A 25,835-nucleotide genomic window follows, 5' to 3' on the forward strand; every position below is an offset into this window, starting at 1 on the left:
TACAGTTAAATTAATTCAGGTAATTTTTGTGTAAAATTCACCATTTTCCATTGTATCATAAATCAATATTTTGGGAACCAATATTTGCAGTCCCAAAAAACCAATAGACTCAAAACGCGAAGAAATAGTATATTACCGAAAAAGGGTGATCCCGAACAAAATCGTGAAAGTTTGATTTTTTATAAAGCAGTTCGTTTCGCAATCTTTGAATTATACTTACGGAGTTCCGGAAGTCAAAATATAGGTACATATAGAGGAAAGTTACCTTAGAATGATTATAGTGCGACTAGAAATGATTTCTTTGCATTCAACCGCACATTTGTATATTATTTCGCAATATTTACTCTTTGGGATTATGGATTGGAAAGGTACAAAAAACAAACACGAGTAGGCATATGTTAGTGCTTTACAAGTTGTATTCAAACAGCTCTGTATTTTCACCGAGTTAAGTGTAACAAATCACCGTTAAAGAAAAGCGATAGGTCTTTCATCGAAAAATTACGTATTTCCTGATCTCAGCTAACCGTAATTGTTTAGTTGCTTATTATTCCATCGATCCAGTCAATGTAGGCAGATGCACGGACGAATACAGACGGTGCGCCGACAGTTCCGCATGGCGAAAGTCCCCAGGATACAATACCGACGAGTTCCCATGATCCGGAGATCAATTGAGCCAATGGGCCACCGGAGTCACCCTGATCAATGCGAATCATTTACATAGTAAGAAATCAACGAAACCCTGCGGCCACGCACATCAAACGTTGCGGATGATCGAATCGATTACTTACGGAGCAGGCGGAGATCCTCGAGTTGTCGAGGGGTCCAGTGCAGACGTTGTCAATGGCGGTTGGCACCAGAGGAGGGTTGGCTACGAATCTGGACAAGGCGTCGTAGCACACTTGGGTGTCGACGATGGGGATGGTGGCCGTCTGCAAAACGCTCGGCATCGACGGAAGTATGGTCTGGGAAACGGATCCCCATCCAGAGAGGACCGCGTCTCCGGCGTGCAGGGTTCCTGCAGCTGGCAGACGGATCGTGGCTACATTGGCGTTCAGGGTGAAGGGGCTAGCGAGCTTGATTAAAGCGATGTCGTGAGGTGCTACACCGCTGAAATTCAAAAATAGCATGCGTAAGATCAATCATCAACCCCAGATCTATCCGTCATGGAAAGTACCCGAAGTGTATGTGGTATCACACCGATTTTCTTCATACCATGGTGTGTCGTAGCGTATGAAAAAAAATTAGACACTTTGTTTTACGTCCCAGTTCAGTCATTCAAGAGGTAAAAACTCTTTTTGAATGTAAAACTGATTTTTGGAAGTAAACTTTGGCGGTCGTATTCAACTCTTGAACAGCCAAATTTTCCCGTAATAAAATACTTGTCTAACGATTCTTCATTTGCTACGACACATCACAGAATAAAGGAAAATCGAAAAGAAGGAAATCGGTGAGGTACCTACACTTTGAGTAGGTTCCCTGTAAGATTTATCCTTACCCAGTGTAAGACGGGTGAATGAAGGTCTGGCCGACAGCACTGGACTGCTGAGTGCTTTCGACGACGTTGATGAGGTGCTTTCCGGCATAGACGGTGGTGCTACCGAAGCTTGGGAGCTCGGTGAAGCAGTGAGCAGCGGTGACTACCCACTCCTCGCTGATGAGGGATCCACCGCAGCTGTGGCTGGCGGAAATGATGATGCTCCATCCCCACCAGAGAGACACTTGATAGGGGTAGGCACCCTGGACGGCATCCTGACCGTTTACGATGCGGCTGTTGCCGTAGAGGTGGTGGAGCTCGGGATAAGCACCCTGGACGTTGTGCTCGGGGGAGGCCCGCGCCCAAGTAGGGTTGGCTTCACCAACTGCAATTCGTTGACAGAATTCACTTCAGAAATCCACTTTGTTATAATACGTTCAGGGTTAATTATGAGACGTTGACTTACCGGCAGCTACAGTCGCGAGGACAGCCAAACAAGCGATCGCGGCGAATTTCATCGTGCTTTGGACAAACTTCCCACGTTTCACCGTCGTTTTATATACCATTTCATACGGGCATGTGTAGAAGTGTCGGCAACCTATCACCAAAATCTCATTCGCAGATAGGGGGTTGATCAAATTAACAGAAATTCGTCATTATCTCTAAACTATAGATTCAAAGGTGATAGTCACACCTGATACAGATAAATCTCTTTGTGATTAAAATTTGTCAATGTTTCGTTTTGATATTTACCAAGCAACTTCCCGTTCGCTGATATAAGTATCGGACTGGTAGGAGCGCAATAAAGTAAAAGTAAAACGATTATTTCAGAGGTTTAAGAAGGTTTAAAATCTCAACAAATAGCGTTTGTTCTTATTGGTCTTTTCTATTAGTACCATTCTTTTACGAATATTTTGGCGCAAAGACAACTGAAAAATTCACAAAATTGAACTCAGGGGCACTGAGAAAGCTGTGATGGCCGAAAATGGGAAAACGTTTGTAATCAATTGAAAGCAAGTGAAATTTTTCTTATTGTTAAGTTGTTTGTCACATTTTTGCCGACGAAAATCATCCTTAGTTGTTAGTAAAATATTAATAATCAAGGAAGATATTAAGCATTGAAGACAACTGCGCTTCCAAAGTTCTAATGTAATGCGTATTTTTTCATTTATTTTCGACGCTCCATACTTCCATTAGCTATTAATATTATTTAAAGGACATCACTGATTTTCATCGACAAACGTGTCACAAATAACTCGAAAATAAAAATTGCGTATATTTTCGCAATTGATTCTAAACGGCATTTGAATTTTACCCACAATTTTAGCCGTCAAACTCTTTCTAATCCCCTTAACGTATCATAACGTCACTTGAACTCTTTGTACGCAAATATGTCCAAATATGGTAAAATTCAGCATACAGTCACACGTGAATCGATTCTGTTACGTTTTCGTGCAACTTTGCGTTATAAGTAAAGAAATCCAGGCGTTGCTTGGGTTCCAAGGGATTTCTCATACTTCTAATGAATCTACACAATTATTTTTTTGCAATTGCTGATGCTAAAGGTCTTTTTCATTTTCGTGTAGATCATACGGGACGCAGAGATATCAACAGTGGTTTAAGGGGTTAGGTGGGTTTCAAAATTTCAAAAAATGGAATTTTTTTTTTTTTGCTCATCTTATAATTGAATATGTTGAGAATATTCCTTCAAAATTTTAAAACGATCCGAGTCATATTCTAAGAGATATAGCCTTTGGATGTTTCACCCATCAGGCTATAACCGAGCGTGACGCAGGTATATGGAGGCAGGTATATCGAGGCAGCTGCTTAGCTATTGTTCGTTTATTTTTGTGATGCGAATACTAGGCTTAGGACTTGCCGGATGTAAAAAATTCTGTGGTTTGATGGATATAAGTTCCTCATTCTTGAATGCGTCAACGTACAATTTTTATGTTGATAAAATACATGAGTGCGTCATAACTGTTGCCGAATCAATTTTGTTGTCTGCTGCAAATCAAGAAAAAAAATTAACGTGTGATGAAAATAATGTTGAAGATACGACAGATGTTACCGTGTCAGGTGATGGCACGTGGAAAAAACGTGGGTTTGCATCATTATACGGTGTAAGTACGATTATTTACATGTTATTTGAATGTAAATCTTCAATCGCGTTTTTCTCTCAACTACATTTTTGAAATCGGTAGTCACGATTCCTCGAAAACTTATGAACCGATCTCTTTCAAATTTTGCACACTTCTTCAAAATAACATTATCTCGTACTTGAACGAAGGAATTTTTTTTTTTTCTATTCCAAGTAATTTTTCAAGGCCATGAAGGGTGCAAATTTTACTCAAAATAAGGGTTTTTTGTTTTCAACGCCGCCAAAAATGTTATTTTTGTTTTTTTATTTTTTCCTTCGTCCAAGTACGAGTGTTGAACATCTACTAACAGAAAATTTTTGGTTTTTGCATTTCAGATAAATCTGTCATGAGTTATCCTGACTACGCCGAGAGAACTTTTTTTTGAGGGGTCATAGCAGACGACGTGTCCACGCCTTAATTTTCAATATTTTTCGATGAAAATTTCACAAACTACTTATAAAATATGTATCTTTTATGTGTTAAATTGATGGAATGAAATATTCTGTTGATTAAGTAAAAAAAAATTCATAAAAATGTAGCTATTTTGAGCTTTTGAAACCCACCTAACCCCTTAACATCTCGGTAGTCAATCGCAAGTTATCGAATGATAACAGACGTCGATGATCGCGAGTGCGGATAATTTACGCTTACCAGACGTATTTTATAGACACAATCTGGTTTAAATGATCAGAAATCAAAATGGCAATTGGTAACAATATTGTTATCAAAAATTGATCCCTTAACAAATTGTGCTTATCAGGCTTATTAACGCAATGACTAAATTATCGCTTTCGGATAAAATAACTGTCTAATGGATAAGATAGACATGGTGTGGAACACAAAAGAGGAGGTGCAACATATATACCGGTGGTTGTGGTACTTTATTTCACTGACGTTTACACGATACAATCTCATGCCAGCTTCACGTCCCTTTGCCGAAACGAACCTTCGAGTACATTCGACGCAATTAACCGAATTAACGGCTGTACTAAGCGGTTTCAGAGGTGATCCAGTCGGTGTAATTAGAAACCCGAACGTAGACAGACGGCATTCCGGAAACACCGCAGGGAAAAATACCCCAGGAAATAATGCCGACGAGCTGCCACACGCCGCTTATCAACTGGGCAAGAGGACCGCCAGAGTCGCCCTTAATTAGCGAGGATGAGAAACACGACTCCGTCATTTCGTTTGAAACGTAGGCAGTCACCAAAACGCTCTGCTTATGCTGGCGATACTCACCGCGCAGAAGGTGACGTTCAAGCCGCTCGGAGATCCGGTGCATATATTCGTGTCGTCGAGCGGCGTGACGCCAATCAGACTGTACAGAGCTGAGTAGCACGCGCTGTTGGTGATTATAGGGACGGTAGCAGTCTGCAGAACGGTTGGCAGTACGATGGTATCGTTGAAAGATGTGGAACCCCATCCGGTGACGACCGCATTTCCGGTGTGCGTAGCGTTTTGGGCAGGTAGAGATATGGCGGAAATTACGGAGGTGAAGTTGAAGGGAGTGGTGAGCCTTAGCAGGGCGATGTCGTGAGGATTTTCACCTCTGGAATAATCAGAGCATAGAATTGTACCGAGTAGACAAAATCCGAGTACGAAACTCAGGCGTGCGACACGTCTTACCCTTGGTAAAGAGGGTGTACTATCTGCTCTTTGACACTCGACGATTGCTGAGTGGACTCGTTGACGTTGATTAGGTATTTGCCACCGTAAACTGTCAGGCTTCCGTACTCTGGCAAGTCAGTGAGACAATGACCCGCGGTTACGATCCATTCTCTGTTTATTATTGCGCCACCGCAAATGTGGCTGGAGTTGATTTCCGGCGGAAATCCCCACCAAATAGATACTTGATAAGGATAAGCTCCCTCGACAGCATTCTGCCCGTCGGTAATCCGCGAGTTGATGAATCCTACCTTGCTTCGAGTGACCCTTGAGTGACCCAAATGTTCCGCTGCGGTGGTGAACCGGTGATGCGGGTGCATGCGAATAATTGGTAATTGGAAAAGGAAAAGAGGTCAGACAGTGGTCGAGGGGGAGAGTAGACTTCCATTTTTAGCAATTATCGTTACTCACGGGTTACTAGATGGGCCGCAAATATGACCAGGGAAACAACAGCGTAGAACTTCATCCTCGTATTGCGCAGGTTGATTGCTATCTGATTGGCCTTTATATACAGATTCAGTTAATCAAATCGTATTGTTCAATCTATCATTGAGCATTCGGTGTTATCGCTAGCAGCTGCACAATTTGTCAATTGCTGGCTGTAACCGAATTTACACCTTTCTGTTATACGCATCGAACGTTATTTCAGTTTCTCGTACAGCATCAGGAAAGAATTATTTTCACACACAAGATACTCATTGTCAAAGATCACTCTGCGTTGAGCTCAAGTTTGATTTGGTAATAAAATCTTCGTCGATATTGAGAAAAATTCTTACCTTGAAATCATTAGATATTAATTTCTACAGTGGTGAGGCGCAGAGAAGATTTATTTAACTTTCGTTTCTTTTATCAACTCAAATAGCAATCATTGCGCGATGCCCGCAAGATGATTATCGACTATATCGAGAACAGTGTGTATACGTAAACAGTCTAAAAACAACAATCAGTGGCGATCTCTTTCTGGATAAAATTGATTTTGTATTACAATCTTATCCTTCATTCTTCACGGCGTAATCTGCAATCAGATAAATCGATAAGACAGATTGAAAACGCCTTGAGACAAAACGCGTAAGAAGACGGACTATGACGACTCACTGTTATTTCTATTCAACTATTACGTACCAGCGGCTTTGATAGTTGTTTTCGTCAGTCAAAAAGCAATGTCCATCGGCTGGATTCCTACTTTGTCGTAAAGCTTAAAAGCAATAAAATTCAAACCGTCTGGTTCAAAGTTACGGTTAAAAAATACATAGAAATTCATAAAAATAGATATAAATTGATGTATTTGAAAATAATCAATCGTAAGTTTTGTGTTTTGGCAGGGAGGACGACTGTGAAAAATTCATGATAGTAACATTGAAGTGTATCAGATCTCTAAATCTTTACGTTCTGAGAAATCGTGACTGTTCTACAAACAATCTTAAACATACGCGCAATAATCCGGGCGTTATAATAATAGTCCTCAATATTAAGTCTTTACAGTAGGTATATGAAGTTATTACGCTTTCGGGAACAAGTTCAGAACATTTCAATTAAAAAAGATGTTCACATAAATAATGTCCTCAATGAAGATTCTAAACAATAGCCTAGGGTATGATGAATTATAATTATTACAAAGAGAAAAAATGCCAACGTTTGAAACAAGCGGAAGAATGGAAGAAGTGTGAGATAAAAATCTCAGATTTATCTACAACCATGGAGCACAATCTCGAAGCTTTGTGACCAAACCAGAAGACATGTCTTAGAATAAACACTAAATGTCTAACTGTAATAAAATATTACTTCCAACAAGGTTAAAACCGTCTCTCCCTGGTTTTCTATTAGTAATGAGATTAACGTACGGAGATTGAAGAATGTAGAGAAATACTTTTGGCTAGAGTTTTTTTTTTCTTTTTTTTTTTTTTAATAATGTAGAGAAATACTTTTAGCAAAATATAGGAATCTTCAATAATCATGCTCGACAACAATGAAATCTATACAAACGATTAACTAATAGTGTAATTTAATCTGCATTTATCATGTCGCTATAACAGCTGATCTAAGCAAGTTAAATAAATTATAAATAATAAAATGAAATTAAATAAATAAATAAATATACATACAATTCTTTTCGCGGATTTGCATGATTACGTATGATATACCGATCGATTTTCTCCTCTACAGAATACGGAGAATAATTCATTGTGACGCCATACAGTGACATACATGTATTTTGTCACTGTAAGAGCTAATCTAAGCAACTTAACTAGATTACTAAACATTGAAATAAAATAAGTAAATAAATGAATACAATTCTTTTCACAGGTTTGTATAACTACGTATAATATACCAATCAATTTTCTCCTCCACAGAATACGGAGAATAATTCGCAGTGACACCACAGAGTGACACAGACAATTAACTATACAAAATACTGCCGTATGGACGTCGTATTAACAGGGTTTCGCGGTCAACGGTTTTTCTCTTTTGTCCTTTACTCCAGTGTATACACAAATTAAGGATGGTTGTTGGCAGGCCAAAGACAACGAGTAATAAATAAGTTGCTGTCACAGCTACGCCTTTGAGCAATTTGCATTCACTCCTTAAACTAAGCTTAAGGCGTCTTTGTATATCAAACAACCTACAATATCTTAGCACGGAAACACTATAAACTAACACGGTTATTCCAGTCGTTGTATATAACCAAATCAATGCCAATTTATACAAACGTTGTATTATTTGATATTGCCAAGAATTAATGGTGAAAATACATTAAGAAAGTAAATTATATCAGGTAAGAAGGAAAAGTACGAATCTAGGCATTTTTTGATTTATGGCATAATCACTGCTATGAATACTACGTGTATATAAGATGATCTTTCACTGAATTTTACCGAGGACTTTTAACTGGCTCGCAAACAGTAATCTTGATGTATTAATGTGAATGTTCCACGATTATTTGTGGTTGCAATATTTCTGCTTGAATATGAGATGCGTTAAAGATATTGAATTTTACTCCGATTTCACAATAAAAAGAGAGGGAAAATCTCGGCAGTAAAAACTCAGCCAAAATTCCATGTTCTGATCTGAATATCACGTTTGATTGCAAGGGTAGGTGAAAGTTACCTTTTTCAAATACTCCGAATTACGGTGAATGTGACAATTAGCTAAGAAAAAATATCACCGAGGATGTGCAGAGATCCGTCGTTAGTCAGAGGTATTTTGTTTTAGTGCTCATATCCTATCAGTTCTCATAATTACTGTTATTTCCGTAACTCTTATCTTATAATTTACATATTCCCTCCCCGTAAAATTTTTTCTTCAAGTGTTGCACGTCACGAGGCGAGTTATCGCTCGAATACCGGCCCAAGTTTCTCGCGCTGTTGGGACAATCTGTGTGGCCGGTAGAAGGAAACCGTAAATACCACGATCTCTCAACTCCACCGTATAAGCATATTTTATTCCAGCTACCCCCTTCGCCCAGTCGTCGGAGCCACCTGAGTGACAACAAGACTTGATAACTGGATAGGCATGAAAAGCAAACAGGACCGTGAATGATAAAGCCAGTCTTTGTCGTACCTGAGGTAGGATAAAGGAGCTCAGGGGAGGCGCCAACCTGGTACTGAGTTCCGTGCACCTTGAGGATGGCGCTCGTAGCCTTCCTCGCGACGTTGGCGAGTTCCTCGAAATCTGGCGGGCGTATTTTCGTGTAGCCCCAAGGAACAAGCCACATTTGGGAGTAGGCGTGCAGCGTGAGGTACATCCTGACCGAGAAGCAAGTTTCACGTCACGTGGAATACTTGTGGGAATCGATAACGAGCGGGCTAGATATCCTCACCTTATGCTCTGCCGGTTGGCCAGGATGTAGTCGGCTATGGCGCGCGTTTCCGGTTCCGAGAACGCTTTTGGTCCCGCGTAGGTTTCATGACAGGGATCGGTGCTGGCCGCTCCGCTGTCTTCTTCGCCCCAATGGTAGCCGAAATTTCGGTTTGGATCGACTCCTTCGCACCGGTTGAATAACCACCGGGTGTAATGAGATACCAGGTGGAACAAGCCGAGCGGACCTGATCTAATGAAGATTTCAGGTCAAATTACAAACGTGGATAATACGCGGAGGCTGGGTGCTGGATTTGTTCGCAAATCCGCCACGCCTCGGAGAGTCTACGTGATCGCGACACGTGAAAGCAGAGCAAAGATCCGCCGCGTGTCATCGATCAAGATACGCTGGATCGACGTTGAGGGGGGTATTTTGTTACCTGGCCTCGTTGTCGGAATCTAAGTCTGCGTGATTGCTCCTGGTTTTGCGCCACAGGCGATCAGCTGTGTGGCTGAATTCGTAGCCGTCCGGATTCGAGACTGGCAGGATCATCCAGTCGGATGTTTCCAGCAATTTTGAATAGGTCGAATTCTTTTCCACCAACTGATTCAGGATGTAAGTCGCCACCGCCGGACCTATCCATTCCCGCGCATGCATTCCTGCCGGAATATTACAGACAACTTTATTATTGCCGGTTGAAACTTATCGCGCTCCTTTTTAATCTTACCACGAAATGACTAAAAATTAATTCAGTTGGGTAAAGAAAAAAAACAGAGATTCTCAATTAAAGTCCAAGAATCATCGACTGTAACGAGTGTCCCTAAAGAGTCGAAATATTAATAGTTTGGAAATTTTTATGGCACAAAGCGAAAGTTAACGTTTCTGACACTAAATACTATAGTAGCAATATACTATAGTTTCTATAGAAAGCTCAAATTCTATATTGTGATCAATGACAGGTCGAGTAATAACGATTTGAGGGAGAGAATATATTTAGAGTAGAAAAAGAAAAGAAACTGTCGCAGTGAATTCAACCGAGGGAATTTTGGAACCAACTTGCGATATCTGATTACTGAACGAAGAGATTTGGAAAGCGATTGACTCGTTTTAACGTCATAAGTACCTTACGGCAATTTTGGATCACGCAAAGTAACTGTGTGGACGTTCCTAGCGAAACAGCAGATTGCATGTTTTATACGGCTCCATCTCACCTTGTCAAAGAATTTACACAGACATGGGAAACGTTGTAGCACGCGAGTTTCAAAGGCCAAGCCTAACTGTGAACCCGATATCTGGGCGAATGACGTTTTGGCATTTTGGCATTTGGATGTCGGGTTACGTAGGAAATTAAAGTATAACTTCTTCGTATAACGTTTGATACGACTGAACAAGTTTACTTCATAATTACATGTGATTTGAAGAAAGTTTTGAAGCATAAGATTTTTCTGGCACAATCTGCGTTGCTGGATGTTCATAACTGGTAATTTATGCGTTTGCATATTTATTCTCTGTGAATTTATGATGCCCAATTAATCCGCACTGCACACTCACACATAATTCATTACACTTTTCAAATCCAACCAGTGTTCATATTCGTTGCCTAACATTGTTTCTAATTATGTATAGTGGTTTTTATTAACACAATTTACAACCGCGCGGTTAAATTCAAATTCGTGTGAACAGTTACACGGAAGCAAAATGCCTTGGGCTGAATAATCCATTACAGAAGAGATTCTATAAGATAACATTTGCTGGACTGAATTGACGGTGAATTAAAATGTCGAGAAAAGAAACGAACGCATGAAATTGTACCGCTGATCGATCGGCTTTGCTATTATAGTTTCACTCACCACCATCGATCCATACCACCGGCTTACTCTCTCCGTCCTTAGTCAGACCCGTTGAAATTTTGGCTAGTTTTAAGGGTTGTCCCTCGTAGCTGTGGCCGATGGTTACTAGCTCCACGAGGCTGGGGTAAGTAAACGCCAGATATTCTAAGTACCTGATTATATCTATATCAATAAAAGTGAAAAATGTAGAGAATAAATTCACCTAAACAAAGCTCTAAGTAACGATATGCAACTACATACATCCATGCATTGTTATAAACCAGTACGAGTGAACTTGGACAATAAGGTAATCCGTTAAAAATACGCGATGCGTGTTTTTTTTTATGAAAGAATCGTGAATGATTACCGATGATTAACAGAGCGGACAGATTTTTTCGATATTGTTTAGCGAATTCAAGTGTTTAGAATAAAATTATAGTGACCGTCAATTCGTATTTTTTTTATTTTGTCAAATGTCGTTTCGTACTGGACCCTTTAGTGTTCACCTAGTGGTATTGCAAATGTATAATTCCTGAGTTGTACCTGCATATCTGTGGTATCGCTTCCACGTCATAGAGTGACCCTGACTTGTGACCAAGTCCTCTCGTTGCTCCTTGGACATTTTTGGATTTTGATACGCGATCGTTTTCTGCGCAAGTATGAGAAACATTAATAACCCGATGTTAGTCGGATAATATTACCTATCCGAGATTGACATGATTGCAATAATACGTAACGAAGAAATAATATTAGTTACAGAAATAATATTAGTTACATATAAAGTTATAGAAAAAAATTCAATTTCGATCTCTTGATATGGATACTTTTCACAATGACGAAATCGGAATATTACGTGATATTGTTTGCAGCATGGAGTTTAACATGTTCCTGTAGACCAGAAGCGTGAGAATTTGTTTAAATATTGAAAGCGGTCAGGCCACTTCACGGACAGTTTTCCCCGATAGCTGTGATCATAAGTCTACAAGGATACGGATGATTTACGATACGTACAATAATTCGCGTGATAGAAAAAGATAATAGCTATAAAACATAAGTAGGATCAGCTAGAAAGCGTTGAAATTATTCCGGGCAAAATCCGGTCAGCAACATTTACATTATGGCACGAATCCTCATCAGGACGACGTATTGCTGTTTCATAGTTAACTTTTTGTCGCGCCCTTCGACCCGTCTATCATACTTCACCGCATCTGTTCCGGCATACAATGTTGCATTTCATGTGCATCATTAATCAAACTGCAACTCAATGTTCACGCTCTTACTTGTATTTCTCACATATCGATTCCTGCGCTACCTTGCGATATACAGTTAGTTACTCGTTCCTGTGAACCTCCGACACTCCCCGTTCAATTCATCATTAATTAACTCGCAACACAGGAATCTGGAGTAAATATATATAAATCGAGGCTAAGTCACGTGTGTGTCGCCCCACGTGCTTATATCAACACGGATAAAAAATGCATCGAAATTGCATCCGAATAGAAAGAAAAAAGTAAACTGAATAAGCCTGAATGTTTGTCATTGCGCTATTATATCCTCACCTGTAAATCGTTTATCAACACTTTAAACCCGAACTTCTGTTCCCTCAGCGAATCCTTTAATTCACTGAGCATGTCCGGAGCGACAACGACATCTGTGGACCTGAATGTGAGAGAGAAAATGGATAAATAAGTGAAAAAAAGGATGTCTCCATAATTTGATTCCTATCTCTCAGTGGTAACAGTTTTTTTTTTTTTGTTTTATTTTTCCTTCTTCCCGAGAACCGTGACGGTTGGTTATCACTGTTGGTACTTTCAAGATAGAGCATTCAATCTACGAGATGAATCGTATAATTTATGCAACGTCTTAACGGACAAGATCACATCTGTTAGGTACTGTTTTTATTATTATTTTTTTTTTTAATCTAAATCCTGTGTAATATCTAAGCACAGCACCGAGCTATTTACGGCAGTTTATCGAACCGACATCCCGGTACCTAGGATGGACCATCAATGCATGGTCATAGTTGTTCTCCGAAATGGGTAGATACAAAACCCGAGAGTATCGCTGCCATTGCAGGAGTCTGGTGGTACGGACTGTACGAAGCGGAATTTTATCCGATCAAACAAAATGATAAAAACTCGGCAAGATCCGTTACTCGTTCTTATTTAGCGCGTTTGGGAAGGTGGCAAGATCGGCGACGCCGCCGGGGAGAAAGAAACAGGTATATGCAATACTTCGAATCTCGATCGGGGGACCTTGGCGAAATGTAATAATGACGGCAAAAGGCGTTTGGGGCGTTTGAGATTGAAGTCGATCGTGACCTGTTTTTCGCCGGCAGCGTCCAGAACTTTAGTCCGTCATCGCCCGACTCCATCATCTCTTGGAGTTCGGCGACTTGGCTGTCGGTCGTCGGCGTTATCCTGAGCAGCTGATGACCCTTGTAGGTTACTCGGTTCGGCCGAGGTTTGCTGCTCTTCGATTCACCGCCGACGATGTTGTTTACTATGGAGCTGATCCCGCTGGCCACCAGGGTGAATATCGTCTCGACGAATCCGGACAACGTGAAGCCCCGAAATTTCGAGAGCCACTTGTCGGTACCGTTTTTCGGCAGGAGATCGGTCGGTTCGAACGGATCCTCCTCGTCATCTTCAAATGCCGATTCGTAGGATCCATCCCGCCTGTTTGCACTACTCGGCACTACTTGAAGCTCGGAATAATTTCCTTCGAACTCGTCGATCTCGATCCTGCGTCTTCGGGGCGGAAAAAACTTCTCCCTTGAATTTTCGTACCTGCGTGTGAAAATGTTGGTGTTTTTTTTTTTTTTTTTCTTAATTGTTTCGTCTCGTTAATTGCCGTCGGACGGCTTTAATCGAGGTGCAAAATATCACCCAGCGACTGACCTAGAGGACGATGCCGGATCCTCGATTTCCGGATAACTGTCACGCGGTATTTCGTCACCGACACCACCGAAATCCCGATAGTTCGTACCCTCGATAATCGCGGGATTTCCGCTGACTAGAATCGCTGATGGCAACGAACTGCAAATCGTGGCAAAAGTTACCGCGAACAAACTTCCCGAGTGCAGAATCATACCGTTGCGCACTGATATTCACTCTTCGATAAAAAGTAACAAAAATAACAATAAATAAATCAACTCGCGGATCAAGAGAAACGGTAACGAACTTTGCATCCAAACTCTACGGCGGTTCCTCGCTTACTGTCTGAAGCTACTCTCCGCGTTCGTTTCACTGTCCAATGAAACTCCTGGCGCTTCAAAACTAAACTCTCAACTGCATGTATGCGATCACTTGTCGCATTACCGGTCCTACAACTACAGGTGAGGGTATACGTATTCGCATATATGAGGTAAGCGTGTGTGTACGTACTGCAAGTTTACAGGGAATGCAGTCATGTGCAGGGAAGTGGAGATCGGGTAGCCAATGGCTGGAGTTCCTAATTCCGATTCATGTTGTCGATCAATTTTTCATCGGGCTTGTGTCAGTTGAATGAATGACTCTGCGATCGTTAACGATAAGTGTGTCAAGTTTTTTACAAATTTGAGTCAATTACAGAATGAGTATGGTAAATTTACAATAATAATTAATGTAACAGTCGGTGAACTTGATTTACCGGTTTGAAAAAGTGTAAATCAATTTTACCATTATTAGAGGCGAAAATTTTAAATTGCATGTACTTGTAATTTGTTACAGAAAATATTTAACTTTTTAATATAGGTTTGGATATCAAACTTGAAACTGAATGAAAATTTCGATGAATAGTGTTTCGAAGAAGGTTTCAAAGTACATAGACTCCGTCATAAGCTTAGAATTTTAAACACAATTTTTGCTCTCGGACCTCAAGCGAGTCGAAAGGAGAGAAAAGTAAATTGTTGTTGGCTCAATCGGTGCAGCAAATAATTACTTCACTATTTCAATACTTTAATTTTTTCACCTTGAACGATGATAGGTGTCGAAGCTTGAGTAAAAGCAACGTTATCAGTGGATACCACATCGCTCGTATCTTTTCATTTCTCAAACGCGTATAATAATTTCCTTATTTTGAACTTGATCCTACAAACTTTATCGGCACTGCGGTTGGGCAATGTGTGATTCACTGTACATACGTCATGGGCGTAGTAGGTCAGTACAGCTTTCCGTTATTCCGGAATATTACCACGACTGTTATTGCTTATCTCGAGTACATCAAGACGTAAACGGATTTCGGTAACGGAATGACACAGTGCGCGAACCGAGCCTAAGTTCCGCAACTCTAAGCTTCGGTTAACCCTAAGCAATTAGCTCGCAAGACTCAATTTCAAACAGTAAGGATTCGTATTAATTACTTCGTTAAATTTTCTAAAGTAATACATAAAATATTAATAAGATGAAAAATTTTCTTACCGTGCCCGGAGAATTAGCGTGATTCGAATAATTTCATCGTCGCAGATTGATTTAATAATTAAGCTGTTAAATGTGTCATTTATTTATCCTTAACTATGTTTCAATAGTATTGTAGTATCTGAAATGCAATAATTAGGTATACGCACTACTACGACAAATATATTACGCTGGTATGTTTTATATAGATGCATATGCATCGTAATAAAATTGTATAATTACGTGCAGCGTAATGTATCAACAACATGCATCACGTTAGTTTGATATTTGTTACATTAAAATGGCAATTAATATATTAACAATAGACGTAATATCATAATGACTATTGACTATTAGTCTGTTGAATTTTTCCTCGAAAGAGAAACGATTTCCGTATGCGTACAATAATCGTATTAACATATGTATTTAGACCGAAACACCCGATACATCGATCTTTGATCGGCATCGCTAAACTAAAGATAAGCGAGTCGTGTTGCCACAAATAATCAACTGAAATTTTGACGGGCACGTAACGTCCAATTTGTCAAGTTTGACCCACTCGGGACGAGCAAAAAGAAATCGTTAATTGCGTACCGGTTTTTCGTAATATTCGGCCACGACTGAATAATAATAATAACAAGATTATACCTTTGGGCTTAAAAAGAACGTTTATTTTCTTTCGCGGTTTTGTTTAGATGTTTTTCCAATCCCATTTCGTTTTATTCCTTTTTAAATTGTGTACCAACGCATTAACCTCTGGGTGATTAACTTTTACGCTATACATCACGAATGGCTTGAAACAAATCAAAAAAAAAAGAGAAAAAATTTATCATGTATATATAATATTGTCCTTATTATATGTATAAGGTATTCAGATGTATAGTAATTGACTGCGTATGCATCATTCGTGTACCATTATCAAACATTCGACGTGGATACAACGTATTGTCCGTATCATGGTTTTTTCGAAAATAATGGCAATATTCGTGGCGATAATCACAGTTATACGTAATCATTATCGCTTCGTACATCAAATATCTGTCGTGGCAAGAACTACAGACTACAATACAATACCCCGTCCCTCCTCTAGTGTGATGATATTACATTGTTTATTTTTCAAGTATCTGATAAATTATATCGTAATATCGTTAATTACTACTAAGGTTTGCCAGTATGTAGTATTTGTTTATGTTAGATCTGATTTATTACACATACATTAAGATATATAATCCATGTAAGGATAACTTCTGAAGAATCTATTATAGATATAATTAGATATATATTTATATATATTTTATCATTTTTATAGTATATTTACATTGATTTAATTATGTATATGTGTATATCTACTTTTTATACGGACTTCTAAATAATATCTCTATGTATAAATTTTAGTTGTATAAGTATATAATTTTGTGTATATTATTCAATCTGATCGTATTTCTTCGTTCGCAACATGCATTTCCTAGGTGGTCTAAGGATCGATATTTATTTAAAAGTAAATTGTATCGTTATATTTTACGACCTCTGTTTCGATTCTGCAGTTTACTTTTATACTTTTTCAGTTTAGGCATCACTTGTTAAACTCTACCATATGATGCTGAATATTATATCGCCACCGTTATGCTAACGCTAACGTGACGTGACGATCGGTTAATTACCATTCAATTAATTATACGATACTCTTAACGTCTACAACTCTATAGCTATAATGTCTACGTATATGATGTAATATTTATTTTCAATATTTTTGACGTTCGATTTAACTTATTAAGGCTAACCAGTTTCAGTACTGGCAATTGTACAACATAATTAAATCAACGAAGCCGACGAAGTTCACCTAAGCAATTGAGGTTTCATCGCGATTTCATTGTTTTTATCTATTTCTCCTCGGCGCGCGTTGCATTTTTTTGTTATCTCCTTTTCAGCATTTTTCTCGACTATCCGAATCCGTGGATAATTTATACACGCGCACCTACCTCATATCATTTGATTATTAATCTTACAACGTTAACAGGAGACAACGTTGATATAATTCCTTTGCTGATCTTTCTCGCATTTGATTTATTTCTATCCGCATGCGTGCTCTTCGTCGTTTCACCATCTGTCATAGCACTGTTTTACAGTGTGCGATACGTAAATTCTATATAGGTACGATATCCTATCCCTATTCATAAGAAAAGGCCTCTGATTGAAGTGAAATAATAATGAAGATGACGATAACAATAATAACTCGGTAGTAATATAATTATTTCGACGATAACAATCTATGTAATACATAGCGCATACTATATATACCGTTACAATATCTTAGTTCTTTCCTGTTTCGCCGAATAGCCGATTGCTTCTTACTAATTGTAAATTCGTACCATGTTTTGATCACTCAACACATCTCAACGCCCACAGGATTCCGTCACAGCTATTGCATTTCATGTACTTGTGTAGAAATATTTTAAACGATGTTTGCTTTCACCTGAGCATTACCCATCATCACTTTATTCACGAAGTTGACTATCGCTGTTGCGGGCTGTTGTTCCGGTTCAAGCTCGGCGAATACGTGACACTGGTTGTCCGATTTGTGGGCCGTTTTTCGAGCCACGAACCCGAAACACCGACTGCAAATCATAAAAATCGTATGCGTTGCTTTAAATATTTGTACGCTGTATGCGTTATCAGCATAAAAGATAGTCGTGTAATTTGCGGGATTGCGAATAGAACTAGTTTCTCTAATTTACTATGTCAATGGTTTTTTTTTTTTTTTTTGCGATTTTCAACTTTCTTCGCAACTTTTTTACTTCGTTTATTTACCTTGCTGTGAAACCTAACGTTTACTACAGCGTTGCATACGTATAATTTATGTTATTATTGAGTTCTTTCGATTAAATCGTTAATGGTCATCGGCATACCGAATAGTGATCCCGTTCGTATTAAGTAGAACAAACGACTTTGCTGTACTGTATTAGCTACCCGACGCGCCATATGCTCGATATTATTCATTATACCAGGTCACTCTGCAACCGGACAAACTCGATGAGACTGGTGTTACTAGTGAAAAAACGAATCGACGAAACAGAGAAGAAAAGAAAAAAAAAAATTAGTTATTATACAGGCTGTATTTCGATGAACTCAAGTTTAATAATTTTGGCTCGAACGCTCACATATACGGGTGAAAATGTAAAAACGTGCCGGCACGTAGAGAAAGAGGTATGCTATCTTTACTGACAGTCAAATTTACTACATATTTTCTCCTCTTAGAAAAAAGTTTTTAACAAATGTCTGAGATTAGCAGCATACAGTTGGTATCGAAACAATCTAAAGAACGTAATAAAAAAATTGCTTAAGAGACTTTGAATTTATTAAAGCCGACTGTCAAGCGCCGGTCTAGTTTCTTTGAGATTATTTTTTCTCTCTCAGTAACCGGTTAGCAAAATTTCATGAAACGTGATGAAACATGTTTCCAAGTTGAATAAGACTAATTTTTCGATAATTTTGTTTTTAATACCGAATTATGTAAAGAATTCCCAATAATATTTACCAAAATAGCAATATTATTGTATAAATCAAGCTTACTGAGAGGTTTGGCCCTGCCCGCTTTCGGCTACGAAGTTCCAGGTCCGTTCGTCGACGTCGAGACCGCAGTAGCTGATGTTATTTGTCGGATAATGTCTCCTGAAGAATAGTTTACGGGCGTTATCCGTCAGGGTGATACCCTGGGCCGATACCTTGAAGTGGACTACAGTCGCAGTTGGTAATGGCCGCTGTTCGAAAAGCGTCGTGACAGTTTTTCTGATCGCTTGTGGCCCCGTCAAAGATTCAGTATCGATTGTGAAGAGGTAGAGGACGTTGCAAGCTGAAACGATTCGGGCATTCCTTAAGTTTTGCAGATTACGCATATTGCAGGTGTTTTTTTTCCTTGTAGAAGAAACAAATTTGTAGTTTGGACAATCAAATTTCGATGAATCAACCTCACCACTGGTTGGTTTTTCAATTTATTGAAAAGAGAAAGAGCGAGACAGCAAAATATTATACGCGCAGCGGTAAAAATTTTATCAGCAGAAGTAGTCGATAAAAGAGCAATATTAAGATTGCAAAGTGACGTAAGTCTAAAAGAATTTCTAGCACATTATACCGACATAGAAGGCAATCGAATAGCTCAATTCAACAAATTACGAGCTAACTAAGTACGAACTATTTTTTTCTAAGAATTTTTAATTTTACGAAATTAAATTATATGATATATTCTAGTAAGACTGGTAATTCCGTTATATGACCCAGTGAATTCATCAGTAATATTATTTTCACCGTAATCAACCTATTACTATGACTTAAACGACACGTGTATAAGACGTGCAAGAAAGTCAAATCGTCAAGAATCAGGAAAACCACTTTTATCACGCTACTCGGTGAACAAGACTTTGCCCGATAATTTCTCATTCGGTTACTTGGCAAACATTTCTTCGAACAAAATGAAAGGGTTTTGCACGATGCATTTGAGTATCGGTGAAAATATGAACGTACAAGGATGTACGTTGATGTACGGGTCTAAATTTCAAGAAGTAGTTCGCGTTACAGATAGTGCGACAATAGTATGAAAAAATTGTTAAATTTATTGAAAAAGGAAAAAGACTCACCCGCCCCCTGAGCAAGTAGCTGCTGAGCGCTGCTCGTTCCCGGTGAGTCGAGGGCTCTGGCGGCGGCTTCCGGTTCGGGAAGAAGCAGCTGGCAGGGTAAAGCCATGGCCATTAAACTGTGCTGATAAACGAGGGCCGAGAGCGAGCTGAAGACCGGTTCGTTAGCGCATCCCTTTAGACGAACGCCTCTCGATGTCGGTTCGATGAGAAAATGCCTCACTAATTCGCTCGCCGGATCCCGAGGGCTACTCGGAGCTCCTGGAGGCGGCGTCGCCACCTTAAGGGCGAGCCCAAAGGCCCCGGGGAAGGAATTGCTGTCGCGAACAACGAACATCCCCGGAGTCGCGTCCTTGAGCATCGCGATTGCTGGAGGAGATAGAATTATAGGGGGTGTTTTTAAAAACGTGGTCGAACTACAAACGAGCCTCGATTATCGATTAATCATTTTGCCGCCTCGGTAATTACCTTGTTCTCTAGAAATGTTCGGCTTGTACCAAATCCGGCTTGTGTCTCTGACGAACTTTACATTGGCATCGGCAACTTCCTGGGGTTCTGTGTTTGAGTGAACGCTCGATCTTCTGGATCCGTAGTTATAGACCTTGGGCGATGACTGACCGCCGCTGTTTATTGACGAGTATGATATGGCACTCTGGAAATGAAATTTGGTAAGATGAAATTTTCTCAAATAAAAGCTTGATTTTCAGCTTCATTTAATTATTTGTTCGATCAAATCTTTCCCTTTGCCGTACCTTTGGACTCTGGGCGAATTCTATCTGCGTCGGTGTGCCGGGGCTTTGATTACTTATCGTCATTTGAGACTGACTGGCGTACTCTCCTCCGGGAGAGACAGGTCGATCCTTGCTGAAAATTTACGTATATCGTATGTATATTTAGACAGCGTTATTTTGCTCGTTTTTAATTGATCAATGGTGCAACACTCAGGTGTGAGTCATTCCGTGAAATATACACAATAAAACCACATTTCAGATGCATGGCAGTGTACGTAGGTATATTTATATGGGTATTAGGTATATACATGTGGAATGACGTACGCTGTTAATTGTGCAACGATAAAAAAGATGAAATTAGAAATACGTCAATTAAAAATTATCAATCAAGAAAATCTTCTGTACTTCTGTCAAAGGGATTCGGTAGTCATTCGCTGGTCATTGCAAACGACGATAAATTGTCAAACATTTTTATATGTTATAAATGACAAATGAAAATTCACGTTAAAAATGAAGGACGCCGAATCCCTTTGATCAAACTGCACTGGAGTAAATATTTTCTTCGTCAGAGTATTGCAAAATTCATTGTTTATTCACAAGATGCAAAGCTGAAAGACAAACGTTAGCCGAGAAAAATCTGTATACATATTGTATAATATATTATAATAATCTGTAAGAAAAGCGTGAAAGATTGATGTCAGTAAATTTTGCAAACGATGATAATTATACTTCATTATTTGATGCCATAAATTTGAATTAATGCATTAATGCAGCATCTTTTTGAGTAGATATTTCTGTATCAAAATCTATCTCCTGGCACCTGGATTCAGGCAACATTGTAACTGAATATTTTTTAGTTTCGGTTGAATCTTTTACTCTTTAATTTCATACCAGTGCATGATGATCTAACAAGATTTTGATTGAGATTGCTGGTCGATCGATCGAGTTAGAATTCAATGCTGGCGGTGTAACATTAAATTATGTTAGTAATACAAGAATCAAACGGTGAAACAAACTCGTAACACTAAGAATAAAATCGTGAACAATGATTGATACGAAATTATGGCTAGACATAGGAAACTGATGCTTGTGAAATTTGCCTAGCAAAAAATGATAGACATAGAGGGAGACAGAGAGACAGATAGAGAAAGAGGGAGAGTCAGAGAAATAGAATTGAGAAATTGCTATAATATACGGTGATCGAAGCTGTCTCCCCTGTATTTTCTTCGTGTACTGTGTATTTTAAATTTACCTATAATCGAACGACGCCGACTGGTTAGTGAGCGGCCATCGTTTGTTATTCGTTTGCTTTAGCGATCCGCTTGCTGGGAAACTCAAACGTCTAAAATCACCAAGATAATCCATTGTCTCTCGTCATTTTCTCAATTAAAAATTATCAACTTAAATGAATACAGCACGATATTCAAGAAGCTAATTATTTTCATTACCACCCGCATCGGTATAAAATAATTTATACGGTATGGATCATCATCTATTATCAAAAATGACAAATATTCAATCGCAAGATAATCCAAATTTCGAACAGCTATTTCTCGCGTGAAACGAATTCATATTCTATTTTGGAAATTAGTTCAAATTTTGCACGTCAATGGCAAGTACTTAGATCCCTTTTACTCTGTAAAATTCATCGATCTGTTCCTATGGTTGAAAAATTGGTGCTTGTTTTCTTTCGCTCGAAAATACATCATACCATCAATCGATATAACAATGGATCAAAGTACTCCATTTTAATGGTGGGAATGATCTCAATGAAAAAAAAAAAAAAAAAAATCTGCCCAAATTTTTCAACACAAATAAATAACTCTGCAATAACAGATGTTGCGTTACAGGTGTAAGATTGAAACATTACTCATCTGATTACTCTAAGAAGCTGAGACAAAAACAGTAATTTCTCTTACCGCTGGGTTGTCGGACTCTTGGGAGGCAATCCCGTCTCTCTGGATATTTCTCTTCTTTCCTCGGCTGTGAAAACACGCTCGGTTGTGTAATTCCCGTAGTTGCCATTCCCGTTGTAATTTCTAGTGTCTTCCGGCCCGTTGTTGTTGTCGTTGTTGTTGTTGTTGTTGTTGTTGTTGTTCTTGTTGTTTTTGTTATTGATGTTGGTGTTGTTGTTTATCGCGTTGTTCACGCTGTTCGAAGTCGCGTAAATCTTATCGCTGGCGAATGTTACCGTCGGCGAGGCGTTGTTCACGTACGGTGTTCGCGGGTGAACCGGAAACGCTGGGGTTTGCGGCCGCGACGCTGTACTTCCTGCTCCCGCGCCTCCTGCTGGGCTGATGCTCCTCTCCGTCCACGATGATACCGAGTCATTGTGGGACTAAGAAATCGCAAAAACGACACAGGATTATCTCAAAGTAGGAGGGACTATACACCGAGTTTTTTCGGACCGGGAGCTTTCCGTGAAACTCACCGTTCAACGCCAGCAGATAGGCAACCGGATCTACCTTTTGTATCGACGTATATTCGGTCCGTAGCTTCGATTGCCTATCTGCTGGCGTTGAACGTCAAGTTTCAATGAAAACTCCCGGTTGAATTCGAATCTCAAGTTTATTTGAAGAGATATTATTATTGTTTTACTTCTAATTGCAAACAAATTTTTCTCTCGGGACGAAATTTCGGCCGGCTAGAGTTCCTTGAGAATAAAACGAGAAAATTGCAGAAATCTATCGTTCGAGTAACAATTGGAACAAGATATACCGTGTATGTATAAGAAAGAGAAACACGCGACGAAACTGTTAGATATGAACTCGGTTTTAGAGAACAAAGGAAACATCCATTTACTGAATCAATGAATGATCGATGGTTCGATGCAGATGTAAACTATGTATCGGCAATTATACTAACGGGCTAAATAACATACGTATATGCTGAAAATGCTATCCACCTCTGGGTGCGTGTGAGGTGAAAATTGATTATGAGAAAAAAGGTCGTTTTGATTAGGTGAGAAGAAAAAGAGAGTCACAAAGATTAAAAAAAAATAAAAAACAAAAAGAAACAAAAAACTACTGCGTTAAGAATAAGCCGAAAAATGCGAAGCTTTATCTAGCAACAAACCTGCCATGCTTTTGGCGACTGGTTAGGGGAACTGTTAGTTGTGTTTGTCGATGTGGCGCGGGTATGCAGTTCGTTCTTATTAGTAGATGAGGTGGTTCTGACGTTCGATATTTCCGCCAATGACTGAAATAGGCTCACGAGCGGATCCGACGTCGCGTTATCTGCCCTGTTGGCGCTGGAATTTGAATTTGCAGTTCCGCCTCCGGAGTTCTGAGCCGGTTGGTCATCGACGGTTTGCAGCAATCCCGACTCCTGAGAACCGGGGCCCGAGCTGTTTACCGAATGCAATTTGCTCGAGGAGTAGACGAAGTTGCTTCTCGACTCGTTGGGCCGGACTTGATACGAGGAATTTTCGTTCAGCGCCAAAGCGCGGTGGTGCTGATTAAGCAGAGATTCTGTCCTCGCGTAGCTATCGCTTCGCGATTCCGGCTGCGGCGGTGAGTGTCGTTGATTTTCACCGTTCGCCTGTTGTTGTTGCAGCTGCTGATGCTGATAATGTCGGCTCAACGTTTGCTGGAAGGCATATCCTAAGGGAGCAGCTGCGAGAGCTGATCTTGGGGACATCGGGGGACTCTGTAACGCGCAAGCGAATTTTCTATGGTTCATAGCCGGCATGCAGCTGCAGGGATCCGTGCAATACGCGTTATGTTTATAGTTACACGTCGACATTTTTTTTTTTTTTTTTTTCCAACGTAAATTTTTCCTCCACCCTTTTCGAGAGAACCGCGTTGCTCAGGGCGTAACTCAGATATACTTTACATCTGATGATCTGACATTTCTAAAATCGTTAAACAATGTTCTTTTTTTTCAGATCAAAGTCTCTATTCCAGGCTATTCTTGTTATATTGTTATTACTATTTGACAACATGTTATTTTCCAATTGAATTCAACTGCATTAAATTAGTTTCGTTTTTCCCATGCTTTGTTATATTCCGATTAGACGGACTGAATCGCGAAATTCTAACCGAACAACTTGGGCGGTAAGAACTCGAACTTGCGTCCCTCGACCGATATCTTCATAATTGTCAAACGTTGTAATCGATACATGTATGGAGGATAAAATATGCAACACTAGAAGGTTGTGCCTATCGCTAACAAACGCACATTACAACTTCTATTATTCCTACCTATAACACGTATATAATAGTAAGTGGGTTGAGTTAATCGAAGCTGTAGCGCATAATAAACTATTCTACGCGTGACGGTAAAAAATAATAATATTAAATCATTGCATGACATTGCGTATAAGATCTAGCAGCCATCTAAACGCTATTTGATAGTGATGTGAATAAAGCTCAATCTATTAGTGCTCATTATTAGGTATATGTATATTATATATACCTATATGTGTATGTAATAACGACAATAATAATAAAATAGAAAGACGAAAAAGGAGTTACGTGGGAATTGTATCGGTATTCAGTTCGTTATTATCGTAATCGGTCATTCGGTTTCTGTGCAATATCTCCTCTCACCTGAGTCTCGCTGTTCTTCCTCAATTCGTAGCCACGTTTAACTCCGACGAATGGACGTTCGTTGAAACTTTCCGCACGCGGACGACCGCCAATCAGGGTACCGTTGTTGTACTTACGGCTGCTCGACCTCTGCGGAAGCAACGGACTAGCCGGCGCCGAGGTGTAAGTCGCGGATCGTACTTGCGGCTGAAATTATTGAATCGGGTTTGTTGGTTCGAATATATTTCAAAGCTCAAATTTGTCAGCTTTTTGAATATCGTCAGCTCACCTGCATCGTGTAATTTATCGTCCAGGTATCGTCGTCGCCGTCAAGAACCGCCGAATCGCTGGCGTATCCGTCCTGCCGGACTCTTCCTCGCTGCACGGTTCTCAGTTCGCCGATAACCCGGTTCCCCGATTCCTGCCGCCACTGTTTGCTCGGGCTCCTCTCGTCCCTTCTAGCAGCAAGTTTGAGCTGCTGTTGTCTCAGCCACGACAACCTGTGTCGAACAAGCGGAAGAAAAAAACAATCATTGTAAAAACGAAAGCGATCGAGCGAAGAGGAGACGAGCAGGCGAGAGAAATTGGAGATCGGGAGGATGGGCCCGACGGAATGATCGATAAAGAATAGCGCGAGCCACTCTCCCGGCTTTATAATAAGATATA

The 25,835-nt window shown here is 39.7% G+C and overlaps 3 protein-coding genes across 13 annotated transcripts in view; all 3 read right to left on the reverse strand.

The window, feature by feature from the left end:
- Positions 1-398: 398 nt before the first annotated feature.
- On the reverse strand, positions 399-5,791 carry LOC124212080 (transmembrane protease serine 9). Its single transcript, XM_046611819.2, has 8 exons — positions 5,692-5,791; positions 5,242-5,569; positions 4,855-5,164; positions 4,605-4,762; positions 1,941-2,122; positions 1,496-1,859; positions 789-1,107; positions 399-695 (listed from the first exon to the last, which is right to left on the reverse strand). Exons 1-8 carry the CDS (start codon positions 5,744-5,746, stop codon positions 534-536), a joined length of 1,878 nt encoding a protein of 625 aa, XP_046467775.2. The 5' UTR covers positions 5,747-5,791; the 3' UTR covers positions 399-533.
- A 1,335-nt stretch (positions 5,792-7,126) lies between these two features.
- LOC124211878 (carboxypeptidase A4) lies at positions 7,127-14,320 on the reverse strand. The gene is made up of 9 exons (XM_046611387.2): positions 13,806-14,320; positions 13,227-13,694; positions 12,465-12,564; positions 11,449-11,554; positions 10,927-11,088; positions 9,516-9,735; positions 9,098-9,328; positions 8,839-9,023; positions 7,127-8,756 (listed from the first exon to the last, which is right to left on the reverse strand). Exons 1-9 carry the CDS (start codon positions 13,994-13,996, stop codon positions 8,581-8,583), a joined length of 1,839 nt encoding a protein of 612 aa, XP_046467343.1. The 5' UTR covers positions 13,997-14,320; the 3' UTR covers positions 7,127-8,580.
- A 1,603-nt stretch (positions 14,321-15,923) lies between these two features.
- Positions 15,924-25,835, reverse strand: part of by (focal adhesion protein tensin) — a 99,110-nt gene continuing 89,198 nt past the window's right edge. For 8 of the 11 annotated variants that reach the window (XM_046613872.2, XM_046613878.2, XM_046613875.2 and 5 more), the window contains 10 exons: positions 25,459-25,669; positions 25,191-25,376; positions 23,716-24,288; positions 22,560-22,978; positions 21,893-21,982; positions 20,662-20,773; positions 20,378-20,561; positions 19,913-20,278; positions 18,852-19,131; positions 15,924-17,896 (listed from right to left, as the gene is read on the reverse strand). In XM_046613872.2, coding sequence (XP_046469828.1) covers positions 17,734-17,896; positions 18,852-19,131; positions 19,913-20,278; positions 20,378-20,561; positions 20,662-20,773; positions 21,893-21,982; positions 22,560-22,978; positions 23,716-24,288; positions 25,191-25,376; positions 25,459-25,669 — 2,584 coding nt within the window. In that variant the 3' untranslated portion in view covers positions 15,924-17,733. The remainder of the gene's footprint in view (positions 17,897-18,851; positions 19,132-19,912; positions 20,279-20,377; positions 20,562-20,661; positions 20,774-21,892; positions 21,983-22,559; positions 22,979-23,715; positions 24,289-25,190; positions 25,377-25,458; positions 25,670-25,835) is intronic. The other 3 variants (XM_046613874.2, XM_046613873.2, XM_046613884.1) reach the window with 3 other exon arrangements.

The sequence above is a fragment of the Neodiprion pinetum genome, chromosome 2 (genome assembly GCF_021155775.2).
Source record: "Neodiprion pinetum isolate iyNeoPine1 chromosome 2, iyNeoPine1.2, whole genome shotgun sequence".
NCBI lineage: Eukaryota > Metazoa > Arthropoda > Insecta > Hymenoptera > Diprionidae > Neodiprion > Neodiprion pinetum.